At 40.3% G+C, this 26,872-nt stretch overlaps 2 protein-coding genes across 2 annotated transcripts in view; both read left to right on the forward strand.

Moving 5' to 3' along the window:
* Positions 1 to 727: 727 nt before the first annotated feature.
* Positions 728 to 26,872, forward strand: part of LOC137272861 (uncharacterized) — a 76,784-nt gene continuing 50,639 nt past the window's right edge. Inside the window, exons 1-4 of the mRNA XM_067805268.1 lie at positions 728 to 1,098; positions 1,341 to 1,458; positions 2,153 to 2,283; positions 3,348 to 3,506. Of these exons, the coding sequence (XP_067661369.1) occupies positions 1,042 to 1,098; positions 1,341 to 1,458; positions 2,153 to 2,283; positions 3,348 to 3,506 (465 nt within the window). The 5' untranslated portion in view covers positions 728 to 1,041. The remainder of the gene's footprint in view (positions 1,099 to 1,340; positions 1,459 to 2,152; positions 2,284 to 3,347; positions 3,507 to 26,872) is intronic.
* On the forward strand, positions 18,574 to 21,281 carry LOC137274696 (probable cyclin-dependent serine/threonine-protein kinase DDB_G0292550). Its single transcript, XM_067808040.1, has 2 exons — positions 18,574 to 18,579; positions 19,138 to 21,281. Exons 1-2 carry the CDS (start codon positions 18,574 to 18,576, stop codon positions 21,208 to 21,210), a joined length of 2,079 nt encoding a protein of 692 aa, XP_067664141.1. The 3' UTR covers positions 21,211 to 21,281.

Raw genomic sequence — 26,872 nt, forward strand, 5'->3', positions numbered from 1 at the left:
ATCAAACGCCTGGGTACACTGGAAATGGGCGTCATTGTACCCGTGTGGGGAATCGACAGCAGATCTTCGGCGTGATGAGTAACGGCGCTTTAACAATTAGGTTACCCCATCAAAGCAACGACATTTTGAAGAGACTTTATACATCCTTAACATGTGAAAATAAGTCTTCTGTGTGTTTTACTCAGTCAGTGTGTAATAAATCGATACCACTTGAATGCGTGGATATGCTGTTAGGATTCTCTGTAGTCATCTTGGAGTGCATGAAGGAAGCCAATATTAGTAAAGAGATTTATGGTTCGCTTGTAAAGTCTCCGGTAAGTTTATCTACTTGAGATTTTCGTGACATGAAACTATTTCGCTTTGAGACATCAGAGTGAGTGAGTGAGTGGTCTTACATCCCTCTTTATTCCTGCCATAGCACCCCCAGGGACACCAGAAACGTGCTTCACACATTGTACCCATCGAACCCGGGTCTTCAGTGAAACGACCGCACGCGTTAAACACTAGGCTACCCTAAAAGCCACTTGAGACCTAAGACGCAGTTCGTTTAGAAAGTGAAGTCACATGAGGTGAACATGAACGACGAGGTAGCCAACTGGTTTAGTGTTTGCTCGTCTCGCTGAAGGTTCGGGTTCTATTCAGCACGCTGTTACAATATAACAACATACTCAGTATTCATCACAGTGCACACGGGTTTTGAAATAACACGTTTTGGAGACACCGCACTATTAGAGGTAAGACGGTAGTGTAATATATCACGTAACATTGCCTGTCATAAGCGTTCTTGTTATCCAAAACCAGCTCTTTTGTGTGCACTGTTGTTTAATGAATGCCATCGTTATATAGGCGATAACAAGACATGCGACCGAAGTGGGACAACCCCTTCTTGTAGATATGTGTATTCAAGCTGGAAATATGTAATTCGGATCCACACTGTCAAGACACACCGCTCACATCTGAGTGGAGGTCTGTTCGCGTGATCGATCTCTCGCCACAAGAGAGATAGACGTAATCAGCTCACAAGCATTGAAGCAACCAACCATGTCGTCCAGAAAACAACCTCCAAATCCCGCAACCGTGCCGTTTACATCCCCAAGGGTAAATGTTCATATATGTTGTTCTTGACACAAATAGAATCCGTAGAAAGATTACATTAAGTTCTAATCTCAATTTCTCATTTCTTATGGATGTTGAAAACGTTTTGTTGCCTCTGTTTGTACGAAACATTTTGTCTCCAGTTTTGTAACTGTTCAGGTTTTGTAGGTTGCAGACTTATAGAAGATATAGTCGTTAATTGTTGTATCGCTGCTTCTATACCGTATCTATACACGACATTGTAGAGGCATGGTCTGTACATTGGTCACCCAGAGAAATGTGAACCTGAAGATACCTTCACAAAGTCCTCTCGAGGTCAGCAGGTCCTTTTGCGTGTCCAGGATGAAGGTATTTCTGTAAGAGGTAAGAAGAAGGACATGATGAACGTATAAGTACGAGTGATTGTGGAGTCTTGGGGATAGATGGGAAGGTATCGTGTAGACTTGTAGACTGAGGTGTTGTGACGAGAAACAATCAGCGAGTTACGCACAAAGAGGCAGACGTGCAGAGCGACAGGCGTATTGCAAAGGTAGAGTTTGTTGTTGTTGAAAATGATCTTAAGGAGTTAGATTGTTTTTATTGGCTTTGCAATATTTATAGTGCAGGGCAATGGGAAAAAAAAGAATGTACTTATCGTCTTTTGAAACATTTTTCACAGGTTGGATATTATTTTCAAATAATGACAGAAAGACAGACGTGCAGATGAACAGACAGACGTGCAGACAGAAAGACAGACACATAGAGGTGTAGACAGAGTGCTCTCTCTCACCCTCCGCCTCGTATCCCATCTGTCTTTCAGCCTTGCCCATCCCCTTTATCCCTTTATCTCTAGTCCACCCTCTCCAACACACTCTTTATCTTTCCCTCTTACTCCCTTCCACGTCTCCGCTCCCCCTTTCTCATCCTCTCACGACCCTCTATCCCTTGCCTCGCCAACTTCCTCCCCTCTTTCTCTCCCTCTCTCTCTGTTCCTAGGCTCCCTTGAATGGTTGTGTTGATATGTTATTTCTCTCTCCCCTCTCACTCATGACTGTTACATGTTGATGTGTTATTTCAGGATGCGCCCATAGCTACAGAAAGGATCCTGTTGAAATAGTCCAGGGCCATGTGTCGGATGGGCGTCTTCTGCAGGTTATGGGGCAAGACCACCTACCACTAAACGGGGCCATTCCCTACCCAGCGCTCCATGTATGTACCCCAGTCTGTGCTTTCGCCAGTAATGCCACACACTTTAAAAACGTGTGTTTCTGAAACATCAATCAATAACATCAACAGAAAACACATCCTCAAAACATAAAAAGCGATCACAATTTGAATTTACCCGACGTCAATTCCAGATCGATAACACACACCAATAAAAGATAATGACTTTTGGGCCTACTATAATATACTGAGAGAAACAAGTAAAGGATCACAGGAAAATTCAAGCGTTCCTTTAATGTTTTCCAATTTTCATCACCAACTTTTACTGGTGCTGTGGTGATGAACACTTGAAAATAATAAAGGAACGGTTGAACTTTCCTGTCATTCTCTTCTTGTTTCTCTCAAACATTTACCAAACCGTACAGCGCTTGCGTGTTGATGAAATAAACTGAAGGGCTTTAGGGTAGAAATAATTTTTACCCTTCAAGTTAACTTTCTTTCTTTGATCATTTATTTGAGCCACTACTTTTCTATGAAATAGTGAAGTGGTTATTGTGTAGTAACCTGGGATGAGAATGGATTGCTACAAGACTCGTATTTTTCAAGTTTTAAAATGTAACGAAACTTTAGAATAACAACTAGGGAAAACACGGAAACAAAGTACAGGTGATCTAATAATGTTTGGATTGGTTTGGTTAACACCGCAAACAGCAATATTCCATATATGTGGCGGCGGTCTGTAAGTTATCGAGTCTTCACCAGACAATCAAGTGATCAACAACATGAGCATCGATCCACGCAGTTGGTATACGATGTGTCAACTGAGTCAGTCAGCCTGACACCCGATCCTGTCAGTCGCCTATTACGACAAGCATGAGTTACTGGGTTCTAACCCGGATCTCCACAGGTCTAACAGGGAAACACTACATACGTTTGGTGTGTTCGTTTCAGGTTGGGCGGTTGTGTAGCGTTTACGTTTGCTTGCCATTCCGAAGACCCGGGTTCGATTACCTATATGGACACATTCGTGATTCCCTTCTCGTGTCCCAGGTCACTGTACTGTTGGAAGATTGCTAAAAGCGGCTTAAAACTAAACTCACTCGTTTCAGGTCGGCGACAAGGTGACAGTGCGCCAGTTTCAAGGAACAGGTAAGGATGATCGCCAGGAGGTGTTTCTGCCAGCGACAGTGAAGGCTCTTCCGGAGCGACCAACGTCACGACATGGGTTTTATACCGTCATTCTCAACTTAGAGGAAGCTTATTTAGAGGTAAGGATATCTACATCTAGTTATGAACTGTCTACATCCGTTAAGCCTCAGCGCCGTTGATGTTTGTAAGGTTGGCAAGTTGTAGTTAGTGAATGATAAATGTCACGTCGAAAATTATTATTTCATAACATGTCAACTTACTTCAGTAAAAGGGACGGTGGGGTAGCCTAGTGGTTAAAGCGTTCGCCCGGAACGCTAAAGACCCGGGATCTTTTTCCCACATGGGTACAATATGTGAAGCCCATTTCTGGTGCCCCTATGATACTGCCTACATATTGTAGAGGGGTGGGGAACCCAACTCCCTTACTCATTACATAAGAAAGAAATGCATTTGGGATCTCTGATGAAACCCACTGATGACAAAACTAGGAATACTACAAGCACAAACCTGACCGTTGTATCCACAAGCATAAGCCCCAGCTACACTCAAGGGGCTTAACTCTATACAGCGAACTGCAGAGCGTTATTATCCTGAGTTTCAAACCTAACGTACGCTCAAAATTAAGACTTCACAAATGGTCAATACGTCAAGCCGTATTCTAGCTTACACAGTTTCCTACAGGGGAACAGTCAGCAGACTGAAAGGGCCAACTTTAACAGATCTTAACCTGTGGACAATAATTTATCCAAGCACATGGACAGAGACCCGTGAAGATTCGGGCTAGAACTGATCTTCAGCAAGCCACGCTTGTCGTAAGCGGCGACTAACAGGTTCGACTCGCTGACTTGGCTGACACATGTCATTGCATTCCAAATGTGTAGACCGATGCTCAAGATGATGATCACTGGGTTGTTTGATCCAGGGTCGATAATGTCAGACCGCCGAAGGATAGCTGGAATATTGCTGTTTGCGGCGTTGAGCAACAACCAAACCAAACCAGCATGGCTCAAGGTTATGACCTATGTCCGTTTACTATTTTTTGGATGGTGGATCAAATCCGATATTTTAACCTTGGCTCGTCACGTCGAAATACCAGGATTGAATCCGTACATGGAGATGCGTTTAATATGTTTCTGATATTGCTGGAATATGGTTTAAAAAGCGTAAAACGTCGACTTTACTGTGTGATTTGGGGGCGATAGGGTAACCTAGCGGTTAAAGCGTTCACTCGTCACGCGGAAGACCCTGATTCGATGCCTCACAAGGGTACAGTGTGTGAAGCTCATTGCTGGTGTACCTCGAAGTGATATTGCTGAAATATTGTAAATGGGCGTAACAACCATACACACTTACTGTTCTGGGTAGCGCAGTGTTTAATATGAGGAAACTCAATCGCGCATTCACAATGTTGGGAGTTGAGCAAATGTCTCTCAAAAGAGTAGGGAGCCAGTTCACATGTCTCGAAGCTTTTTGCATCTTGCAAAATGAGAAGGGAGTGTCACCTTGGTTTGATCATCACAAATCATCGATAACATAAAGTTGATAAAAAGCGAGTTGATATGCACTGGTTGTTGCATTACATCACCACGAGTTGTCGCACCCTAGCGATCAGATAGTAACATGTTTGATATCAAGATATAGTGATTTAATGAAATACCGGTTGCTAGGCAACCTGTGGTATGGCTGTTGTCCTGAGCAATGTTCCGCAGAGCGATCGTTGCGCTATCACAGTCGTAAGCTAGTGCAGCTAAGACATATCCACTGGCACCCATTGTAAATAGGGAATTTTCTGCTAGTGAGTGAAAGTTTACTTTTATGCCGTTTTAGCAATATTCCAACAATTACACGGCAGAGGACACCAGAAATAGGCTTCAAACAATGTACCCGTGTGACTAATCCACACCGGCGTGACGAGCGAACGAGCTTTAACCACAAGGCTACCTCACCACCCGAAGTTTAAACGGGCATCATACTATTATTTGGGGCCTTAGGGTTGCTGTGTTTGGGCGACTGCTTTCTGAGTAGTAGGTTTATCAAAACGTTTGTAACTGTATGATCAAATCCACATTTTATGTGTCCACATTGTTTTGTCCGAGAGATTACGCGTGTAACTGAGATATTGTCTATGTACAAATAACACGTCACAATTTAATTCTGGACTCACAAAAGTCCAGAAACTCTCAGCACTGTGGCCACTCTCGCACAAGGGATTTCGCAAAATTAAACAGGCAGCTGTTATGTATGTGTGCTAAGGATGAAAAAATGAAAAAAAATTTTTTCGAAAACTCAAAATTTAAACTCGCTCGCCCATGGGCACGCCCATGGGCGAAAGTGTTTCATTTCATCCAGAATAAATGTTTTGGAGGTTGTAAATGAATGAAAAATGTTAATAAGTATCATGACACAAATTTCAGCTTGTTGTGACTTGACTCTGCTAACTGACAGCGATTTTCAAAAATCTCGCCCATGGGTGAAAAACATATTGGTCCATAGACGAGAATAATTAATTTCATTGAAACTACATGGTTTTTTTTCCAGGCTTTGCAGTTTTTCAATAAATGAACGTGTATTTATTAGTGTCTTGACACGAAATTAAGCTTATTTTGACTTAATTCAGCTTATTAAGAGTGATTTTTCAAAACGCCTCGCCCATGGGCGAAAACCATTTGGCCCATGGGTGAGAATAGTTACTTTTACTCAAAATACACCTTTTCCCATGTTTTGGAGGTTGTGAATGGATGAAAGTATGTTAATAAGTATCATGTCACAAAATGCAACTCATTTTGAATTCATTCCGTTAATTTAGAGCTATTTAACAAAATCTCACCCATGGGCGAAAAACATTTTGGCCCATGGGCGAGAATATTTCCTTTTACCCCAAACACATCTTTTCCAATATTTGGAGGATGTAAATGAATGAAAGTACATTTATGAGTATCATGACAGAAATTTCAACTCATTTTGACTTAATTCCTCTAAATGAGAGCAATTTTGAAAACTCTCGCTCATGGGAGAAAGACATTTTGGCCCATGGGCGAGAATATTTGCCTTCACTAAAAATACATCTTTTCCTGTGGTTTGGAGGTTGTAAATGAATGAGGATATATATATGAGTATCATGGCACAAAATCTAACTCATTATGACTTAATTCTGCTAATTGAGACCGATTTTCAAAAACATCTCGCCCATGGGCGAAAAACATTGGGCCCATGAGCGAAAATATTTCCTTTTCACTCCAAATACATCTTTTCTAATGTTTTGGAGGATGTAAATGTATGAAAGTGCCATTATGAGTATCATGACACAAAATTCAACTGATTTTGACTTACTTTTGCGAGTTCAGGAAGATTTTCAAAAAAATATGCCAGAATAATCACTTTTACTCAAAATACATCTTTTCCTGTGGTTTGGATTTTGTAAATGAATGAGGATATATTTGTATGTATCATGGCACAAAATCTAACTCATTATGACTTAATTCTGCTAATTGAGACCGATTTTCAAAAACATCTCGCCCATGGGCGAAAAACATTGGGCCCATGAGCGAAAATATTTCCTTTTCACTCCAAATACATCTTTTTAATGTTTTGGAGGATGTAAATGAATGAAAGTGCCATTATGAGTATCATGACACAAAATTCCACTGATTTTGACTTACTTTTGCGAGTTCAGGAAGATTTTTAAAAAAATATGCCAGAATAATCACTTTTACTCAAAATACATCTTTTCCTGTGTTTTGGATTTTGTAAATGAATGAGGATATATTTGTAAGTATCATGGCACAAAATCCAACTCATTTTGACTTAATTCTGCTAATTTGTAACAAGTACAAGAATCTGGATTTCCACTTAAATTTTCATAGCTTTTTTATTGTCTTGGAGGTTGTAAATATATGAATGAAAGTGTGTTTATAAGTATCACGACAAAAAAAAATGAAATCATTCCGGTCTTAATTCGACTAATCTCTCTCATGGACGAAAATATTTTCGTTTCCTCGTTTTCTTTATTTTGCAAACATATGGCTTAAAAATAGATGAAATTCTAATGACAATTCAGTTTAATTTCGTGAGTTTAGTTTTATGTCGCATTCAGTAATATCCCAGCAATATGGCGGCGGTTTGTAGATAATCGAGTTTGGATCAGACAATCCAGTGATCAACAGCATGAGCATCGACCTGCACAATTGAGAACTGATGACATGTGTCAACCAAGTCAGCGAGTCTGACCACCCGATCCCGTTAGTCGCCTCTTACGACACGCATAGTCGCCTTTTACTGCAAGCATGGGTTGTTGAAGCCCTTTACTTCCAGCAACATATACAGTACACTTAGAATACTAAGCCTTGAGATTCTTTTGAATTTAGGTGTTCTATAAATATAACAAAATTCAACCTATATCTATGAAGTTCAAGTTATTTGTGAAAGCCCTAATCAAGAGTGACCAAACTCCAGTGACTATGCTGGGACACATTAATAAACGATGTTGTGAGATCTTTAAACTGTATTGAAATATGTCTTGCCAATTCCGCTGACATTCGCCAAATGTACCTACCTAGTAGTTTTAAGTGTACCTACCCAGTTTAGCATGTTTCGTTTTAATAGTGTGGTCTCCATTTTTAGTAATTCCCGTTTGCCCGTCCCGGCTTTTCTTCGTCCGAGGTTTTATGGGGTATTCTCCTATTTGTCAGACCAGAAATAATCTACAACAGGGGTAGGTCACTCGCTTGTTTTCTTTACCATTTGTACTAATTAGTATGCGCCTTCTCATGCCCCAATGCACACAGTGACCTGATTCGTCTTCATCGCAACTTAGGCTGCGTTTAACAGTACTTCAGCCAGTTTACTGTATCAGTCGAAATCTTACAATGAATGAATGAATGAATGAATGAATGAATGAATGAAGAGCAAGAAGTATATGTAAATGAAGAGCAAGAAGTATATGTGAATGAATGAAAGAAATGATAAAAGAAAGAAGTGCATATGTGAATGAATGAGAAAGATATAATAAAAGAAAGAAGTACATATGTGAATGAATGAAAGAATAAATGATACACCACGGCCATCCCTTCCAAAACATGCTAAAGAACGCAAAACTATCGTTAGATCACATGTGTTAACATCAGCTTGTTATTGTCTCCCTGGTCAGACGTAACAATTGTCAGACAGGTTAAAACAACAAACTAACTGGTTGACTGCACAGCTGCCTGTTGACGTAGTATACGCACATCACCTACTTTTCCTGCGTAACCTTCATCTACATCACCACCCTTAATATATTGAGCAGAGAGCACAGAAGGCCCTATAGCTGTAACCACTGAACCGTGGCGTCTCTCTGCTCCCAAGTTCCCAAGTGGGAATGTCCTTCTCTACCTCTTCCATTAATCTTAAAACATCTAACAAGCTCAACGCATGCATCTTTTTATTAAAATGTGATGTTATACATAATCATAAGAGTACTTTTATGTATTATTCAGTTGATAAATTATTATTTTATGATATATATATATATGTATGACACGCTGGACAGGACTAGGGCATTTTGTGTTAATTTACCATTCCCATTTTCATAATGTTTAAAAAAGACTCTCATTAATCTATCACAGAATTTTGTCATTCCTTCACTCCAACATGGTTGCTAAATCCCCTATGATCATGGTATATCGACTCTGCCATACCCAATTCACCTAATCATGAGAAATCAACCAGTCATGACATACCAACATCGCCTAATTAATTTTCCGTACCTATCGAGTAAAAAATACATAAAATGGGAGGACGCCTTGTTGACTAATGGGAGTGAGCCTTGTAGGGAGTACCTTCACTCTCACAAACCCACGTATTGAGGAGAAGCGGCCGTGTTTGTCGGGGATTTTTCTGGCTTTGCTAAATAAATCGTACATAAACATGTAAAATATTTTGCTTTGATTCTGTAACTACCCACATTATGACATTGAGACCATTTTGATTTATCGAGTAAAATACGATTGAATAGTTTTGAGTTTGAATCTTGCCACTTTAGCGCTCTATCTTTTTAAACGGGGCGTGCATACTAATATTTAGGTGTTTTTTAGTATTCCATCTATTTGTTTAAATTAACTGATTTACCTGTTTTTGCTTTGTTTGGGTTTTTTATTGCAAGTGGCCCAGCGAGTGAGTCTGCTTTGATACCTGTAAATTTATTCTGACGTTTGACGAGCGGGACGTAAACAAGAACATATATGGAGCCCCTGCATCAATACGTATTAAAGTGTTTGAAGCATTATTCTAGACCATTATTTGTACACAACTGATGAAATGTACCTGAAAGATCAAGGTTCATAAGAACGTACAGGGCACATTTCTCCTACCCCATTTAAGAATGTCCATTTCTGATTGGTTCACGTGGCCTTGCGAGGGAGAATAGAAGTTTTACCCCGCCACGTGGGAAAAGCCTGCATCCAGTCAGTGAACTGTAAAGCAGTGGTTCGAATCGACTATAGTTAGTACCATGTTAATATAATACATGGTTTCAGCTTGTTTTGATGCTCTATTTACATAAAGTGATATTTAAACATTCGTTATGGTAAATACGGTGTAACAATGTGATGAAGAGTATGAGGGTTTTCTTCATCCCATTTCATCCATCGATGAGAATGGTGGTATCCTCTTTTGGTTCAAATCCAGATTTATCAAATACACAACAGGACTGTCGAAAAGCAGTGGAGTGTGACAGTGCCCAACACTGTTCTAATGATACCCGGAGCGTCGACTACCTTGGAGAACTTGTGCCCGAGAATGCCTGAGAATAGCAGAAGACTCGTCTCTACGCTAATTAACGAGCTAAAACACATACACAAAGACTTCGGTGAAAGAATGAGCTGTGGAACCAATTCCTGAATGATAGTCGTCGCACGAACAGTAGTCGAGAAAGTTGGCGTCATCGTGAATCGAGGGTCTGTGAGCAATGTAAACTGCATATTGTGACACAGTGGCCACAATAAAGAATAAAGAAGAACTTGACAGAAGGCTTCAGCGTCTCAACGAGCAGCTCCAAAGACAAGAGATTTCCGTAATGAGCTGTGCTCATCAGACTGTCTGCCTCGGTCATGGTGACCACATTACTGTACTTTATAACGTATTTGGTTTTCCTTCATGTCCGGAGCGTCGAACGCCATAGTGTTGACACCTGATTACCTCCTTACGTAATACCCGAAACATCGAATTTACAAAAAATTCAATTCAATTTTAGACAGCCCAGGCAAGTCGTTTGTTTAAGGAGTAAGAGGATTAGGAGGCATGGTCGACTAAATTTCTTTGTTTAACTAATCCCACGCGGCCTTCACCAATAGAGGGAATGATTTCTGTTCAGGTATGACATTGCTGTTCTCCATATGTCTCTATTTTCTCCACACATCTCCATGTTGTTGTATTTTTGTGTGTTTTGTAACTCTGATTGGGACTGGTGAACAAGCTTTACAGTACATCACCCATACAGCATATAATACAAAATATAAATGAAGCATGTGTCGTCATCCATATGAACCGTCATATAATAACATATGCATACATATCATCACATCAAATACATCTATCATATAAGTAAACATGAAAAATAGAATTATGGTTTGTTGTGTCTGACTAGCTCTTTGTAGAAACACTGAACATTTGTGAGAAGGTTTTTGACAAGTTAATTAGTTTCCTGTTAAAAAATTAAAAATGAAGCTTTGTGTTTTATGATAAAATCGTGGACGGATTCAACTATTTTCTGGTTTTCACAGTGAATAAGTTCTTTTCCGTTCACCGAAGTCATCAAAGACCACAGTGAGTTAAGGTCGATCTTCAAGCAGTAAAGAAGACCATGATAGCGTATGGAGTACGCGTGTCTTGGTCATCTCCGTTACCCCCTCCCCGAATCCACACCCCACCAGGGCGTGTAGGACTTGTCTCGGTGGATAAAAAGGGACTCCTATAACCCCATATACCCCTAATCACAATGCTATAATTTGTCGTTTTTGTGTATCCGGTTTTGTGTATTCTGTAATATTGTATAGTACTGGTGAAGTGTTAATCAAAGCAATATTTTGCTTGCTAAACGAACCACATTCTTTGAGAATCAAAATATGTTTTAAGCACATTTTGGAAAATTGAAATGCAACATGCACACAATAACTAAATTGGAAGGAATATCGTGTCGGACAAGGTTTTCCAGAGCACCTGCTCCTAAATGTCAATGTCTTTCAAAGACTAATATGTGCAGGTCTTACAAAAGGACAAAGCAGGTATGCTTAACAAAGTTCTTGCAAAGGAGGTTTATACACAACACCAAAACCAACCGGTCAGCTCGACGCCTTATAAAACAATCAATTCGAGATTTCCTTTGAATGTGAGATATTTGGCTGCGCGTCTTGCGCAATCAGTCTTTTTCATCCATATACACTCACGAACACCTGTTCATTTCAAAGTTGGCGTCCCCTAAGGACCTAATGTGATCCATGGATGAATTTTGTATATGACAAGTAAAATATACTTGAAAGTGGCAGCTGTTATACTCCAATAAACAAGACCAGCGGACGAGACATGACTTTTTCGGCGCAAATTGTCGTAGGCGGAAGAAACAGAAAGCGTCATCGTTCCGCTCAGTTTCCATTGTCTTTGCGAGTTATGCTGAGATACTCAACAAACTGAGATAAAAGTCAAAATGATGAAAAGGTGGAAATCAGTGTGTGGATTAGAACTTGAAAATCACTCATGAAGTCTCTGACAAAGTAATCTGTTCAGGTCATGATCATTTGGAAAAAAATACGAAAGTTCTATGGATATACAACTTCTTATAAGGTAAGCAGCATTTCGGCGTAGCTGTTAAACTCGTTATCAAGAAAGGGATATCTTACAGGTAGTCCTGTAAGTTAAACCTTTGTTTTGGGTCGAGGTCAAAATCGTTTGGTGTAGTGACAACGGTGTTGTTTTATGGGATTAGACACGGATTTTCTTTAAAAAAGTAAAATGTGTGTCCTCAGGAAACGAAATAAGACACGTGTCTTAGAGAGTTCAATCAGTGCCTTCAGTTAATAAAATGGGCTTTCAGTTCACTCCTTCCATTAGTAATGAGTTATTTAGTTTCTTGGTAAAATTGCTTGCAAGGTGAATGTTGAAAATGAATGTTTTCAGGATCATTTTAACAACTTCAGTTATGGCAATCAGTTATGGCTTCAGTAACGCTGCTATGCTTCACGTTTCGTCCTACTTATTTGACGGGAAGATACCGTTGTGTAAACAGCTATATGTTCATTTTGAGAACTGGTAAAAAGGGAGAATATATCTCGTGAAAATGAATTTTGAAAGACTGCAGATCAACAGTTCCAGTTGTCTCAACAACATAATTTCTAAAATACTTAGAGACCACAATCACGAAAGCCAAAGTAAATCTGTTCGAGTGTAGCAAAAATAGTGAAAATTTATTTAAAAAATAGAAAAGTAAACGCAAAGTCAATCTTGATTACATTACGTATTCCTCATAGCCCGATATAATGATTACACATTAATAGTATGGATACGTTAATCCATAGTTTAAACTAATCTCCTCAAGTAATCGGGACTGGATTGGCAAGCATAAACATACATATCAATGCCGCTCCATACCAATAATATAATTACATAACATACATGATAACAACACTTCATGTTCCGCTCGTCAAACGTCAGAATAAATTTACAGTTATCAAAGCAGACTAACAGGCCCACTAGCAGTAAAAAACAAAATAAAACAAAAACAAATAAATTCATAAATCCAAATGAATAGATGGAATACTAAAAACCACCAAAATATGCACACCCCCTTTAAAAAGGTAGAGTGCAATAGTGGCAAACCGGTAAAATATGTCAAGATTCAAACTCAAAACTATACAATCGTATTTTACTCGATAAATCAGAATGGTCTCATTGTCATAATGTGGGTAGTTACAGAATCGAAGCAAAATATTGTACATATATGTATCATGAAATAATAATTTGTCAACTGAATAACACATAAAAAATACTCTTATGATATGTATAACATCACATTTGAGTAAAAAAATGCATGCGTTGAGCTTGTTAGATGTTTTAAAGATTAATGGAATAGGTAGAAAAGCACACCCCCACTTGGGAACTTGGGAGCAGAGAGACGCCACGGTTCAGTGGTTACAGCTATAGGGCCTTCTGTGCTCTCTGCTCAATATATTAAGGGTGGTGATGTAGATGAAGGTTACGCAGGTAAAGTAGGTGATGTGGGTAGACTACGTCAACAGGCAGCTGTGCAGTCAACCAGTTAGTTTGTTGTTTTAACCTGTCTGACAATTGTTACGTCTGACCAGGGAGACAATAACAAGCTGATGTTAACACATGTGATCTAACGATAGTTTTGCGTTCTTTAGCATGTTTTGGAAGGGGTGGCCGTGGTGTATCATGCCGTGGTGTATCATTTATTCTTTCATTCATTCACATATGTACTTCTTTCTTTTATCATTTCTTTCATTCATTCACATATACTTCTTGCTCTTCATTCATTCATTCATTCATTCATTCATTGTAAGATTTCGACTGATACAGTAAACTGGCTGAAGTACTGTTAAACGCAGCCTAAGTTGCGATGGAGACGAATCAGGTCACTGTGTGCATTGGAGCATGAGAAGGCGCATACTAATTAGTACAAATGGTAAAGAAAACAAGCGAGTGACCTACCCCTGTTGTAGATTATTTCTGGTCTGACAAATAGGAGAATACCCCATAAAACCTCGGACGAAGAAAAGCCGGGACGGGCAAACAGGAATTACTAAAAATGGAGACCACACTATTAAAACGAAACATGCTAAACTGGGTAGGTACACTTAAAACTACTAGGTAGGTACATTTGGCGAATGTCAGCGGAATTGACAAGACATATTTCAATACAGTTTAAAGATCTCACAACACCGTTTATTAATGTGTCCCAGCATAGTCACTGGAGTTTGGTCACTCTTGATTAGGGCTTTCACAAATAACTTGAACTTCATAGATATAGGTTGAATTTTGTTATATTTATAGAATACCTAAATTCAAAAGAATCTCAAGGCTTAGTATTCTAAGTGTATTGTATATGTTGCTGGAAGTAAAGCTCTGTGTTCGGGACCCGTGAAGATCTGGAGTAGAAGAGGGCTTCAACAACCCATGCTTGCCATAAAAGGCGACTATGCGTGTCGTAAGAGGCGACTAACGGGATCGGGTGGTCAGGCTCGCTGACTTTTGCTGACACATGTCATCAGTTCCCAATTGTGCAGGTCGATGCTCATGCTGTTGATCACTGGATTGTCTGATCCAAACTCGATTATCTACAAACCGCCGCCATATTGCTGGGATATTGCTGAGTGCGACATAAAACTAAACTCACGAAATTAAACTGAATTTTCATTAGAATTTCATCTATTTTTAAACCATATGTTTGCAAAATAAAGAAAACGAGCAAACGAAAATATTTTCGTCCACGAGAGAGATTAGTCGAATTAAGACCGGAATGATTTCATTTGTTTTGTCGTGATACTTATAAACACACTTTCATTCATAAATTTTCAACCCCCAAGACAATAAAAAAACTATGAAAATTTAAGTGGAAATCAAGATTCTTGTATTTGTTACAAATTAGCAGAATTAAGTCAAAATGAGTTGGATTTTGTGCCATGATACTTACAAATATATCCTCATTCATTTACAAAATCCAAACCACAGGAAAAGATGTATTTTGAGTAAAAGTGATTATTCTGGCATATTTTTTTAAAAATCTTCCTGAACTCGCAAAAGTAAGTCAAAATCAGTTGAATTTTGTGTCATGATACTCATAATGGCACTTTCATACATTTACATCCTCCAAAACATTAAAAAGATGTATTTGGAGTGAAAAGGAAATATTTTCGCTCATGGGCCCAATGTTTTTCGCCCATGGGCGAGATGTTTTTGAAAATCGGTCTCAATTAGCAGAATTAAGTCATAATGAGTTCGATTTTGTGCCATGATACTCATATATATATATCCTCATTCATTTACAACCTCCAAACCACAGGAAAAGATGTATTTTTAGTGAAGGCAAATATTCTCGCCCATGGGCCAAAATGTCTTTCTCCCATGAGCGAGAGTTTTCAAAATTGCTCTCATTTAGAGGAATTAAGTCAAAATGAGTTGAAATTTCTGTCATGATACTCATAAATGTACTTTCATTCATTTACATCCTCCAAATATTGGAAAAGATGTGTTTGGGGTAAAAGGAAATATTCTCGCCCATGGGCCAAAATGTTTTTCGCCCATGGGTGAGATTTTGTTAAATAGCTCTAAATTAACGGAATGAATTCAAAATGAGTTGCATTTTGTGACATGATACTTATTAACATACTTTCATCCATTCACATCCTCCAAAACATGGGAAAAGGTGTATTTTGAGTAAAAGTAACTATTCTCATCCATGGGCCAAATGGTTTTCGCCCATGGGCGAGGCGTTTTGAAAAATCACTCTTAATAAGCTGAATTAAGTCAAAATAAGCTTAATTTCGTGTCAAGACACTAATAAATACACGTTCATTTATTGAAAAACTGCAAAGCCTGGAAAAAAACACGTAGTTTCAATGAAATTAATTATTCTCGTCCATGGGCCAATATGTTTTTCACCCATGGGCGAGATTTTTGAAAATCGCTGTCAGTTAGCAGAGTCAAGTCACAACAAGCTGAAATTTGTGTCATGATACTTATTAACATTTTTTCATTCATTTACAACCTCCAAAACATTTATTCTGGATGAAATGAAACACTTTCGCCCATGGGCCTGCCCATGGGCCTACCCATTGGCCACTGTTCGCCCATGGGCGTGCCCATGGGCGAGCGAGTTTAAATTTTGAGTTTTCGAAAAATTTTTTTTTCATTTTTTCATCCTTAGCACACATACATAACAGCAGCCTGTTTAATTTTGCGAAATCCCTTGTGAGAGAGTGGCCACAGTGCTGAGAGTTTCTGGACTTTTGTGAGTCTAGAATTAAATTGTGACGTGTTAAATACAATAATTATTGACTGGTGCATTACATTTCATCCGAAAATGTTAACTTTTGAAAACTGTTAACTTGTTTTAATGCTCTTTTTGGGAGTTGAATCACATTTTAGGAACTACCAAACAATTGACTTGTCCAAGACCAACGCTTTTGTCTGGTTACATGTGTTTTTCTCGATGGAAACAAGCAATTCCCTTTATACTGAACCTGAAGAAATCTAGACTTGCTTCATTTAGGGCTTTAGAAAGAAAGGATTAGGCAGAATGGGAAGTATTGCAGTTCAGGGACTCTGAGACAGACTACGCTACACCAACAGGAAAGCTCATTGGAGTTTGTTCTCCCGGGTTACCGATGCTTGTTTCAGGGCGAATTCAACAATACTTAGTGTATATACCACATTACAATTATGCATGCATTTCCAACCAGTAGATTTATTTACCTACAAAATGAGACATGCATAAAAACCGAAGTCGTATTTTCAACTGGTCTTTGAAATCTACAAATCGCGATTTCTCCTTTCCGACCAAAATCCTTGCTCAGAATTTGTACCGTTAACGTAAATATTTTCTTGTTTATTTCATCGTATACTGAAACGATTTGCGCCAAAGCATGTTGAATTGATGGCACCTGTCAGTGCACCAGTCGCCATTCCTTCGGAGACACTTGCACCTAACTGTCATGATGAGTCTACGTACATTTATACATCGGAAACAGCACCCCTTTTCTCTTGTGTAGTGTTAGGACCCCTTCAGTGACAGTATATATCTTGATACCAATATATTGTGTTGTGTTAAGGGTGTGAAGGTGTGAATCTATATCAACAACATCGCCGTTAATGTTTTGTAGCTTGTACAAACCTACATACGCTATATATATATAATAATTAATCGTTTTAGTATTGCAAAGGTAGAGTTTGTTGTTGTTGAAAATGATCTTAAGGAGTTAGATTGTTTTTATTGGCTTTGCAATATTTATAGTGCAGGGCAATGGAAAAAAAGAATGTACTTATCGTCTTTTGAAACATTTTTCACAGGTTGGATATTATTTTCAAATAATTCTACATAGATCACATCGTATCTAGTAAATTCCGCTGTTGTACTTGGCCATTAGAGGTCGAACTGGGTAGATATCCCCGTCCGAAGTCACCTCTTGGTGAAATGGTTTGTACTCATATTGTAGCAATATTGTTGATGACGAATTAACATTTTGTGCTTAACTGTGATCTCAGATCTTATCTTGGGAAAGAACTAACCAGCGTCCATCCTTTATTCCCATCCATATCAGCAGTAGGCAAAATGGTATTCTTACTTACAAATAATCAGTAAGTATAAAGCCCCTTGCCGCACTCCTCCATACTATGTCAAGGTGAAGACCTATTTCGTTAGAGTAGTTTACGTTATTATTATCAGTCATGTCTGCATTCATTTACCACCATGTTTGCTATTTTCATAGTTCATACTCTTTAGTGCAAGAACGGGAATATGTGTTTGTTTGTTTGTTTGTGTGTGTGTGTGTGTGTGTGTGTGTGTGTGTGTGTGTGTGTGTGTATGTGTGTGTGCTTGCTTGCTTGCGTGCCTGCGTGCCTGCGTGTGTTGAGGAATAAAATACACTGACGACAAACATACATTTTATATTAATCGTTTTAGCATTAGTATTTCGTCAGGTTTTGATAAGCATGTCCACTTTCTATGCTTTAATAGAATTTACCTCGATTTACATCGGGGAGGCTCCCCGTGACCAGAGTTTGAAGGAGTCCAAGATAGTTCAGTCTCATTCTGCATCTTAAAGGGGGCGTTTATGGTTCCATTAAATCAAACAACCGAATACAATTTACGCATATTTCGTATCGGAGTCATCTCGATGCTCCAGGTAATCGATAGAGACAATCTCTCATTAATAGTGAAATGGCCTTTTGAGCTGGGCCTTTTGACCCTCCTTATTCTGGCCAACCTGAGATTTCTATTGTTGCTGTTGAATAATTATATATTTAAAGAGAATAGTCTCATATATCCAGTGCAGCGTATCGCACGGTAACCGTAAGTTAGTAGCTCTTTAAAATTATACGAGATAACGCTATTCGGTTTATGCTTTATAAGACGGACACTGTCGGTGATTCTCCACACTCGGATCTCATCTCCAAACTGAACCACCTGTTGGAGCCAAGATGAAGGTAAGCTGCAGTTGCTTCCTATTTCAATAGTGCTCTCAGTACTCCGGTTTCTAATGTGTTAGGGCCAGGGTTTTCAGATACACATAGAACTGTTACGACAACTGTGTGTGAGTGTGTGTGCCTCTCTCTCTGTGTGTGTGAGAGGGAGAGAGAGAAAAAAAGAGAGAGAGAGACAGACAGACAAAGAGAGAGACAGACAGAGAGAGAGGGTGAGAGATGTCGTAGTTTTGAAATGTCTAAAACCCATTATTTATCTGAAACCAGTGTTCGAATGTTACATACAACTTAATGCAACTTCAATATTCATAATCGTAATACATTAGCGTATTTCTTAACATGAGGGATGGTTGGATAGCCCAGAGGTTCAAGCGTTTCTTCGTCACACCAAAGACCCCTTGTTCTATTTCCTACATGGATACAATGTGTGAAGCGAAATAATCATACGTATTGTTAAAGTAATACTTGAATGTGGAAATCGTAGTTTTATACTTTCAATTGTTGACAAGCCCCTCAAACAGATATTTACAGATACAGCAAGTGTGTATATTCTGTTTTCAGTGTTTATCCATTGCCGTCATCGCCATCTGTGTGGTTGCTGCCACATGCGACTACTTCGACAATTATGGCGCTGCCGCCAACAACGGCCACCTGTCAGCCGGTGTGAACAACTACGGGAAGGGACAATACGCTACCCACAACACTGACCAGAAATACAACACATACGACAACGCCGCCAACAACTACAACAAAGCCGCCAACAACTACGCCAGCCACGGCAACAACTACTACAAAGCAGCTGATCAAGCCGGCGCCAAGGGAGACGCTGCCTCCAACTACTACGGAAACAAGGCCGCCGCCCACGCCAATAACGTTCACGGTGACGCAGGACACGCCAACAAAGCCGGTTACCACGACGCCGCCGCCAACCACTACGCCAGGAAAGACAACGCCGCAAGAGCTGCTGCTTACAATAACCACGCCAACAACAACTACTACAACAAGGGTGATGTTTTCAACACCGACGTCAAGTACGGCTTCGATAAGAAATACAACAAGAACTCCAACGAGGGTGGCGACTATGAAATACTTGACACAAGCAGCGCTCACAACCTCGCCGACTACCGTGATCACAGTGGAGCCTCCAACTACGCCAGCCGCGACCACGCCAACAAGAAATACGCCGCCGATGCCGCACACGCTCAGAAGGGCAATGGGTACGGATATGGAGCTGCAACAAAGCAATACGGAAACGGTAAATACGGTGCCGCAAACAGCCACGCTGCCAACAACGGTGCTTCCAACCACGCCGCTGCTGCCAAGTTGAGCGAAGCTGCTGGAAGCAACAAATACTACGACAACGCTCATGATGCTTCCAAAGATCAGTACGACAACTTCGCCAAGAAGAACGCCGTCTACGACAGAAACAGCGTCGCTAACGCCGCTGCACAAGCCGCACGCGATCTCGCTGGCCACGGCAACCACGGCGTCTACGGAACACGCGGATACTCTGGCGTCGTAGGCATTGGAAACGGTTACGGGAACAACTACGGTAACGGTTACGGCAAAGGTCAGCAATATGGTCAACAGTACGGTCAGAACGGACATGGTCTGTACGACATTGCCGCCCGTGGTCAACACGCCAACCATTATGATTCCGCTGCCAATGCTGCCAATGTCAGGAATGGTAAATATGGATCTCACCTGAATGACTACCAGAGAAACAATGCCGGCGCTGCCTACCACAGGAACGGTTACAACAACGCTCAAGGCAACGACTACTACAAATCCGGTGCTGCTGCTGACAAGAACAACGCCTACAGATCCAACACTGATGCTGCTGCATCTGACAGACACGGATACGACCGTGCCGGTGCCGATGCTGCCAACCTATACAATGCCCAAGCTGCTGCCACCGACAATGCCAACTCTGCCTATGCCAAGGACAACTACAGACGCAATTACAATGATGCTGCCAAGAAACATCATCTGGTCAAGAAGTTCCACCACCAGAACAACGCCGGCGGTAGCAACTACGAACGCCTCAACTTCAACAGGAAGGACTACAAGGATAACTTTGCCCAGAACGCTAACGCTGCCCACTCTAATGCCAACAACTACGCTCAGAGGTATTACAACGACGCCGCCAAAGCAGCAGCCAACAACAACGACAGGTACGCCGCCAACAACGCCGATAATGCTTACAAATACAATGACGTCGCTCAGGCTGCCAACGGCAACGCTGCTAAGAAATCTAACTACTACAGCCAGGACAGAGCTAAAGCTGCCGGAGATAGCAATAATGCCGCTGCTTCGAAATACAACGACTACAACAACGCTGCTGCTGCCCGCGCCAACGTCCTCAACAACTACGCCCACAACAACTATGGCTCCAACGCCCGTGCACATTCTAACGGTCACGGCGCTGCTACCAGCCACGCCGCCGCCGTCCAACACGGTACCCCCTACAACAACGGCTTTGGTGTCGGTCATGGAGTTGGTGTCGGTCATGGAGTCGGTGTCGGAAAGGGAGTCGGAGGGTTCGGAGTCGGAAATGGCGTCGTCGGCGTTGGATTTGGCCGTGGTCTTGCTGGTGGTTTCGGAAGCGCTAAGAGCGGCTACCAGTATTACTAAACATAAACATAAGCCATAGATTTATTGGGATCACCGGGTTGATGGATGCTTTTTCACCATTTTATACTGTTTGATACCTTTACGTACTTCTCCGAAAACGTGTGTTGTCCTTTCCTTTTGTAAATATACTTTCGTGAAGTTTCGTGCTAAGGATTTCTATTTCGTTGTGACCAAATCCAGCACCTTTTCTCCGACAGTTTGCCAATAACACTTTTCGACCTTTTCAACTGTGGTGTCACATCTTTCGTGTTTGTTGAAATTGGCTCATTTCAAGGAGTGATGCAGATCTCTCTGTCATGTGTTGTCCTGCTTGTCTGAATAAATAATTCTTGAACATGATCGTGCCGTCTGTTTTCTGTCATGTACCTAGATGTCGATTGAGGTTTGTTGGTTAAACTTGGATCATACCAAAATATACCTAATTTATTTAGACTCAATAAGCAGATTCATTGAACATTTACCGTACATTCTGACATACTGGAAATGTTGATTTTTTATTCGACCATCTGCCTCCACTGTGATTTAGTACGAGGCTATTTTGTGAAATCCTTTACTGAAAGGAGAAAGTAACGGTCAAATGCTGGCAATGATCATATTTTGATGGGTAGGATTCTCGGCAGAATAAAAGCGAACCCATATATCTGTTGGGGACCGTACCTATGAATATGCAAATAACGAACATCATTCGGGTGCATTGTTTATATACAAACGTGACATCACCATTGTCAACTTGTTGTTGAGTTTGAATTAATCATGGAAATCGGAAACATTTTTTTCTCCGCTATTTTGTCTCTTATGCCAAACGCATTGTGTTTTGTCAGACAGTTTCAACACATTTTTGGGATGAGTGGCTTTTGTCATTGTGTCCGCTAATCTGTACTGGAAATATACCAAACAGACCTACTTTGGAAAATTAACATAATATTACATATCTATAGTTTGTTCAGCTTGGCCTCGTCAAGTCAATACTAATGCGTTGTGTGACCGTGTCTCATTTGGTTGGTTCTATTATTGTGAAGGGGTGTACATTTGTCAGCTGATTGTCAACACGACATGTTTTACATTCTCTGGTGCCCTTTCAATCGAAGTTAACTCGACCTGCCGTTTGTGGCAGTTGATCTACCGGGACATGCCTATGTAGAGTAGTTCAGGTCAGTCTGAACAAGCTAGCTGTGACGCATGTAAGCTTGTGATATCTTTGGAATCTTACAAACGGCTCAACATGCAGTGACACAATCATATTTCTAATCACCGAAACCTCACATGAAAGCATGCAGAATCCGGGCACTAATATACATTATGTGATTTTTTCACAATTGCATGCTGAAAAAGAAAGGATAATTGTATTTTGGCATATTTCTTTTCTATCAAAAGTCTGTTTGAGTTTCTTTTCATCATTCGATTCATTTCGCCTGACATACTTCTATAATTGTAAGTTTTACCGCCTTCATTATTCATACTTCACTATGGGATTTTAATGACATGCTCTAAACTCACCGGTAACAGCGACCTCTAGTTAGAACCTTAAGTATGTAGATTTTATTTCACGGATGTTAAGGTTCGATTGTTTAATTGCCATAAAAGTGACAATGACCAAGGGATATTAGTGCACGTGAACTTCTAGAGTTACTTGTCACCGTTCGTTCGAGCGCACATAGTGTCTTGAGAAGACATGCACCACCAGTACACGTGCATGTCTATACGCGGGCTTCCGCACAGGATGTAATAACAATAATATGTCGAAACGTTTCAGTCGACAAATCCTGATGAAACGAAACGAAAAAACCTATGCATTGAGTCTGTCTTATACAATAAATTAGGAGTTGTGATTTGGAGAAGACTGATGAATTTAGCAAATGGACCAGACCAATCTCCAAGTTAGTCAGGTGCAAATTAGTTCAGCTGAGTACAGATAAAGCACAAAAAATATTTAAAAAATGTTCCAAGTAGTAGTTCCTTCATTCTAATATGAGAGTTTTGTTCAAACACACCACGGCCTGGTCGGTTGTGATTGAACGATGACTTGTCGAGGGAGTAGCGACCAGGTCGTGATGTACTTGGAGCAAGCCAGGATGACTGAATGAAGTAATTGCTTTGTACCATACCCTACATCCTGCATTCAAATTTCGAGATCTGCGCGGGAGTTGTAAAAATATAAAATCATTATGTTTGAGATTGCCGCCATGTCCAGTCGCGAGTTGGATAATACTTTAAACGACATTACACTGTCACAAATACTTGACGAAGTTGAATGTGCTAAATTCTGGGATGATACAATCGATGAATTCACGCTCTCATAGGCTGCCAGTGTAATGGAAACTAAGTCTACCGTGTTAGAGGGATTGACCCAGTTATTCGTGTGGAATGTGCAAGATTTACCAGAACTGTATTTTATAATAATCATCGACTGTTCCAAGAAAATGTTAAAAGTAGCCTACTTTAAAAAGTTGAATATTATTTTATGACTGATTCAAACGTTTAATGATGTACTTGTCACAGTGTTTCCGACAAAGCTGTCATTATTTTCATTAAAAGAATAAAACAAATATTGGGTGTCTTTGTAGAAGGTTTACATCCATTTGAGGCAACACAGTAATATTTGTCAAACGTAAGCGTGGCTAAACTTGCAAACAGCAAATCAGAGAGTTGATATCGAAGACAGCACAAACCATAATGTAACTACATAAACCTGAAGTGTGCTTCTCACTATATGTTAGGTCATCTCTTGTTTTCCCAGAATAACCACATTTGAGTTTCTGTTTTGGAGGGACATTTTGTACTTTTCGCTAGAAAGATCTCTTCCCAGGTTTTACTTTTCGTTAATAAGACCGCTTATCAGGTTTTACTTTTCTTAACTTTATATGAATATCGACATTCAAATGATACATGAGTGTTTGAAATCAATTGAAAAATATCGTTCATAATTAAACTCAAAATACAAATGTTTTCCCAAGAGAGATTGGAATCCCAAGTTTCTGACTCGTAGGCAGACATTCTACCGCACGGCCACTGGGCCGACGAAGGTTAAATTATCTACTTATAGTTACTGTGATTAAATTGATTTTACGCGCGCTTCAGTTATTGTTATGTAGCTTCATCAAATGATAATCTACACTGTAATTACCCATGATTGACGGTATGTATGTTAGAGAAAACACTCCTCATCGGTTTTGGAAATCCCTCCCTCTCCGGTTTTACATTGTCTAGCAAAACCTCGGAGGCGTGTTTTCCCCTATACATACAAACATCATGACTAAGATCAAAGGGGCCGCAGTCGGAGCATGAAACAATGTATGTTTGACACGATTATAAAGTGTTTGGGCGACTCCATATCATCATAGGTGCAACCAAGGAGGCCAGGTAAGATTCTGAATTAGCATGGGACGCGATCTGAGGTGATAAATACACACCAACGCACATTTCATTTACGTCATATCTTGTGTATCCCTCTCAGAATTTCAGCGATATGTCTCAGTAAAATCGAAGTAGCTGTGCTTGGTGTATGCAGTCTTATGCTACTGGTTATGATCTGGTACATGGACGTCTCATTAGGAGTTAGATGGCGCTACCTGGAAAACTTTTAATATTCCAGCTATGTGTCGACACACTTTATTTACGTGTATATGTCACTCAGTCAAAAGAACAGGGGTCATAACAGAGTATTTCTTTTCATAAGAACACGGTGATTGAAAAAACAACAGTATTTTCAATCAATCTACTGCTAACAGTTGACAATAGCTGGTTAAATTTGTTATTTGAATTTCGTGAAATAACTGGGCATGTTTTTTTTAGCTTATAACAGTACTATACTGATAACAAATTAGTAGAACATGGTATTCGTCTTCTGTTTTTATATTAACCTGACAATATTTTCTCCTTTTAGGATTGTAGGATTGTCATGAATTTTCACAATTTTACATGTCACTCATCTACGAACCAATCTTTGCTTCATCTTAAATAAACAACTGTAAGAAATGCGATATCTATCTTCATGCACGTCAATCCTGTTAAGGTGTGGGAATACATTCTATAGTAAGGGCGGCGGGACAGAGTAATGATAAAAGCGTTCGCTCGTCATGCGATTCCCATCATGGGTACAATGTGTGAAGTCCGTTTCTGGTGTCCGCCTTGATATTGCTGTAATACTGCTAAAAGCGGTGTAAAACTAAACTCATTCACTCACCAGATTTTCAGGTGGAGAATTTTGTCTGAAATGATGTGTAATTATCCATTACACTTGAGTAGGTATATATTACTACTACTGCTGCTGCTGCCGCCGCCACCTCCACCACTACCACTGCTGCTGCTGCTGCTGCTACTACTACTGCTGCTGCTACTACTACTACTACTCCTCCTACTACTACTACTCCTCCTCCTCCTACTACTACTACTACTGCTGCTGCTGCCGCCGCCACCTCCACCACTATCACTACTGCTGCTGCTGCTACTACTACTACTACTACTACTACTACTACTACTACTGCTGCTGCTGCCGCCGCCACCTCCACCACTATCACTACTGCTGCTGCTGCTACTATTACTGCTGCTGCTGCTACTACTCTTACTACTACTACTACTGCTGCTGCTGCTGCTGCTACTACTACTACTACGACTACTACTGACCCGTGAAGGTCCAGGGTAAAATAAGCCTTCAGTAGCCCAATCTTGCCATAAAAAGCGACTATGCTTGTCCTAAGAGGTAACTGGCGGGGTCGGGTGGTATGGTGGTCGGGTGGTTTGACACAAGTCATCGGTTCCCAACTGTGCAGATCGAAGCACATACTGTTGAACACTGGGGTGTCTGGTCCAGACCGCCGCCATATAGCTGGAATATTGCTGAGTGCGGGCATAAAACATACCTCACTCACTCACTCACTCACTACTACTACTGCTGCTGCTCCTGCTCCTGCTCCTGCTCTAGCTCCTCCTCCTCCTCCTCCTCCTCCTACTACTACTACTACTCTCTATCACTATTAGAGACAAATAACACAGGGCCTTTGGTCTCTCTCTCTCTCTCTCTCTCTCTCTCTCTCTCTCTGTCTCCCCCTTCCTCCCTCTGACGAGAAGCCCCAAGCACTGACACACTACATTTTACGATATAATTACCTATAGCTTAGATGAATGCGAAGCGGTTTATTAGAATGAAAGGAACACTATTAATTGAAATAATAAAACATCCATCAAAACGTTTAAATGCACATCGTGCCCAGCCAATTATACGCATGGGGGAGGAAACAGTTATTGAAAATCAGTCGACCAGAACGAAGTGTGATTCTAACGGTAGGCAGTGGACACTTAGGACCATGTGAAGCATCAAATGAGGTCTCTCCAATGTTGCATGATGTAGAAACATTAAAACATGAAGGGGCCATAAAACGCTTAGTTTGTGCGTTAATCCAGTGGGTGTCCAAGTACTTCAGTTCAGTTTTCGTGGAGACGTTGGTACTTTAGTCTTTGATTCTTGTGTTGTTTCGTAGTGCAGCTCAAGCGTTAGGTCCTTTTACTTATTTTGATCCCGTTTGTCAAAGTCCAGAGAAGTTTGGATTGGAGTATTTCCAAGAACTGTTCCAACCTTCTCTCAGATATATTGTCCCATCTGTCATGTAGCGTCTTGTAACTTTAAAGTTTGAACATGCAAATCGATACAAATAATGCACTAACC

This window comes from Haliotis asinina, chromosome 2 (genome assembly GCF_037392515.1).
Source record: "Haliotis asinina isolate JCU_RB_2024 chromosome 2, JCU_Hal_asi_v2, whole genome shotgun sequence".
NCBI lineage: Eukaryota > Metazoa > Mollusca > Gastropoda > Lepetellida > Haliotidae > Haliotis > Haliotis asinina.